Here is a 3013-nt window from a genome sequence, read left to right on the forward strand (position 1 = left end):
TATATATATATATATATATTACTAAAGTACTAACTAAAGTAACTAACTTAGAAATGTATCTGTATTTATATCGGAAAAATCTATCTCCCAAAGCTTGCAATATTGAACGTCAAAGCCGACACTTTCAAGCAAGTCTTTCAGATCTTCACTAGGTAGGGCCGAATTATAAAATAATGGTACATATTTATCTAGATTCTGTGCAAAAGTAATGATTAATATTTTAACTGAAAAACTGCAAACAAATATGAAATGTATAAATTACTTGTAAGTAAGGCGCAAAACGGGAATTATGCGCAACATTCTTAAGCACTTCAAATATTATATGATGAGATGCTGGAAACAGTACAAGCATAGTTCCACCAGATTGAAGCATACAGTATATATTCTCAAATACTTTCCTGTTATGTAACAAAGAAATGTTATCAATTTATAATATATGTGTGTATTAGATTGTTCGGAAAGTAATTTCGTTTTTTCCCAACAGAGGACTTACTGTATTTTTTCACAGCCAACTTCACACTTAAGCCGCATAATCATTATATATTTTGACAACTGATATAGCAAGGCTTGCTTGTGAAAAAAGTTCGATTGATTCTACGCAGTAGTTTTTGGTTGGTTGCCCTATCAAATATGGAAAGTGAAAAGCAGCATTTTCGGCATATTTTACTTTTTTACTATCCAAAAGGTAAAAATGCTGTTCAAGCAAGAAAAAATTATCCGATGTGTATGGAGAAGATGTATTGACAGAACGCCAGTGCCAAAACTGGTTTGCAAAATTTCGATCCGGCAATTTTGATGTTGAAGATGCACCACGTTCTGGAAGGCCAATTGAAGCTGATGAAGACACAATAAAGGCATTAATTGATGCAAACCGGCGAATAACAACTCGTGAGATCGCTGAGAGATTAAATTTATCGAATTCGACCGTTCATGATCATTTGAAACGCGTCTGATTGAAAATCGTCTTTCATTTTCATAAGAAAAAACGAAATTACTTTCCGAACAACCTAATATAATATTTTCGTGAAAAATCAATATAGTGCGATATTTATATTAACAACTTTTAATAAATTAATGGATTAGAATGAAATATTTTTCATAAATAGAAAGAGCATGCAACTACATACGTAAGGTGTTTTTTGCATAAGTCATATATTTAAAATTAATTATACGTAATATGTTTGTTATGCACGTCGCGATCTCTTTAAACAAAGTTATTAGATAATAGATGTTATGTTATTGAGCCACATCTAATAACTTTGTTTAAAGAGGTTCTTGCTTTTGATAAACTATAAGAGAAGTCTATAATAGTCCATGTAATACAAATGTTAATAATATCTAGAAAAAAATTCATTGACTTTTACCGTACCATTTTGGAGATATTTAATTCTTAAATTTATAGAATTTTACATTACAAGTTGAAGGTATATAAGCTTATTCTGTAGTTATTATCTTTTAAATTGAGACACTTGCGTATAAGACAGCAAAAAATTGTTATAATTATAAAGTAAACACTTAAGTGTGTTCTCGTAAGTTTCATTTAAATTAATCGTACCAGTTTACAAGAAATTTATATTCTTCAATGAAAAAAGCTAGAATATACTCGTATGTCAAATGGACAATGCGTATACATCAAATGAGTATCTTACAACTTTTATTTTGTCATTTTGAAAATATTTAGTAACATATAAAATAAATAATAATTATGTATAATGGCATAAGATATTGTTAGTACTTTTTATTCCATTATTTTAATTGTTTTACGTATTATTATACAAGTAAACCGTCTATTGACTAGGAAGTAGTATGAGAACTTCCTTATATTTTTGAAACATTTTTGTTTTCAAAAAATACGTATTCATCGCGCGTGCTCATTCTTTTATTTTATAATAGTTTAAAAATAATTAGAATACATATCATTAAAAAATGATAATTATATATGAATACGTTTCCCAGTAAATATATATAACATAAATTATATTTGATGTTTTTCTATAAAATTATAATTTTAGAAGATAAATTTATACCTATTTAATAACTTTTTTACCTGATTTTATAGCACCAGTGCAAAGTATAAAATGAAAATATATGTTTAAACTTAGAAACATATTTTTCAGGCAAGTTTTTAGTTTGAATGTCCAACATTTCGAATTTGAGACGTGTGTTGTGACTGTACGTTTCCTTTGCATATTCAATCATGGTCACGTGAATATCAGTACCTACAAGATCATTGAATTAAGGAATAATTTTTTCACCACATTACGTTGTCATATTAAATAATATAAAATGTAATATAAAATTTGTTACTTCTTACCTATTATTACAGAATTTGAGTCAAGAGATGGTAGAAGGATATTATTTGTTATGTCTCCGGGACCACAACCAACATCCATACATATTCCAGATATATTTTTTAAGTCTTTAGTAAACTCTTTTATTACTATCGATACAGCGCGTTTTTGCATCTCGTTTGAAGAAATGTACTTTGTTGGATTCGCCATGTTTGACTGTCTGCACTATTATATGCTGCGCCTCTTAATTAAACAATCCGACAAAAAACGATACAAATTTATAGAAATCTGATAGAAATTTTATATAATTTTTATTAGGACCTATTGTACTTATCGGACATTAAAATCACGATAGATAAAAAAGTTATAAATTTCTATTTTTTTACATCTTATATTAAATAGAATAAAGTAAAGAACGCCGAATGGTTAAAGTTAAATGTTACGAATATATTTAATCAATCTTTATTCCAAATGTGATTGCGCGCCGATAATTGTCGGACTTTCAACACAATCATTATGAAACGTTTAATAAAACCTCTCTAAATAAAACTCCTAAAAAACGGAAAGAAACTTATTGCAAAAAATATTACCTCAGGTATTTAATGAATTAAAATTATGTCGAGACATAATAAAAATTCGGAATTTCTACTATGCCTTGACATAATTTTAATTCATGGAAATATCATTATGTTATGACATCATTTTAATTCATTATTAAAAAT

General features: G+C 27.7%; 1 protein-coding gene across 1 annotated transcript in view; it reads right to left on the reverse strand.

Annotated features, from left to right (window-relative positions):
• The window catches only part of LOC108752536 (juvenile hormone acid O-methyltransferase-like), a 2822-nt gene extending 288 nt beyond the window's left edge, over positions 1-2534 (reverse strand). Inside the window, exons 1-3 of the mRNA XM_018493389.1 lie at positions 2315-2534; positions 2048-2219; positions 263-398 (exon numbers count right to left, since the gene is read on the reverse strand). Of these exons, the coding sequence (XP_018348891.1) occupies positions 263-398; positions 2048-2219; positions 2315-2501 (495 nt within the window). The 5' untranslated portion in view covers positions 2502-2534. The remainder of the gene's footprint in view (positions 1-262; positions 399-2047; positions 2220-2314) is intronic.
• Between the last annotated feature and the right edge of the window lie 479 nt (positions 2535-3013).

The sequence above is a fragment of the Trachymyrmex septentrionalis genome, unplaced genomic scaffold (assembly GCF_001594115.1).
Source record: "Trachymyrmex septentrionalis isolate Tsep2-gDNA-1 unplaced genomic scaffold, Tsep1.0 scaffold60, whole genome shotgun sequence".
Lineage (NCBI taxonomy): Eukaryota > Metazoa > Arthropoda > Insecta > Hymenoptera > Formicidae > Trachymyrmex > Trachymyrmex septentrionalis.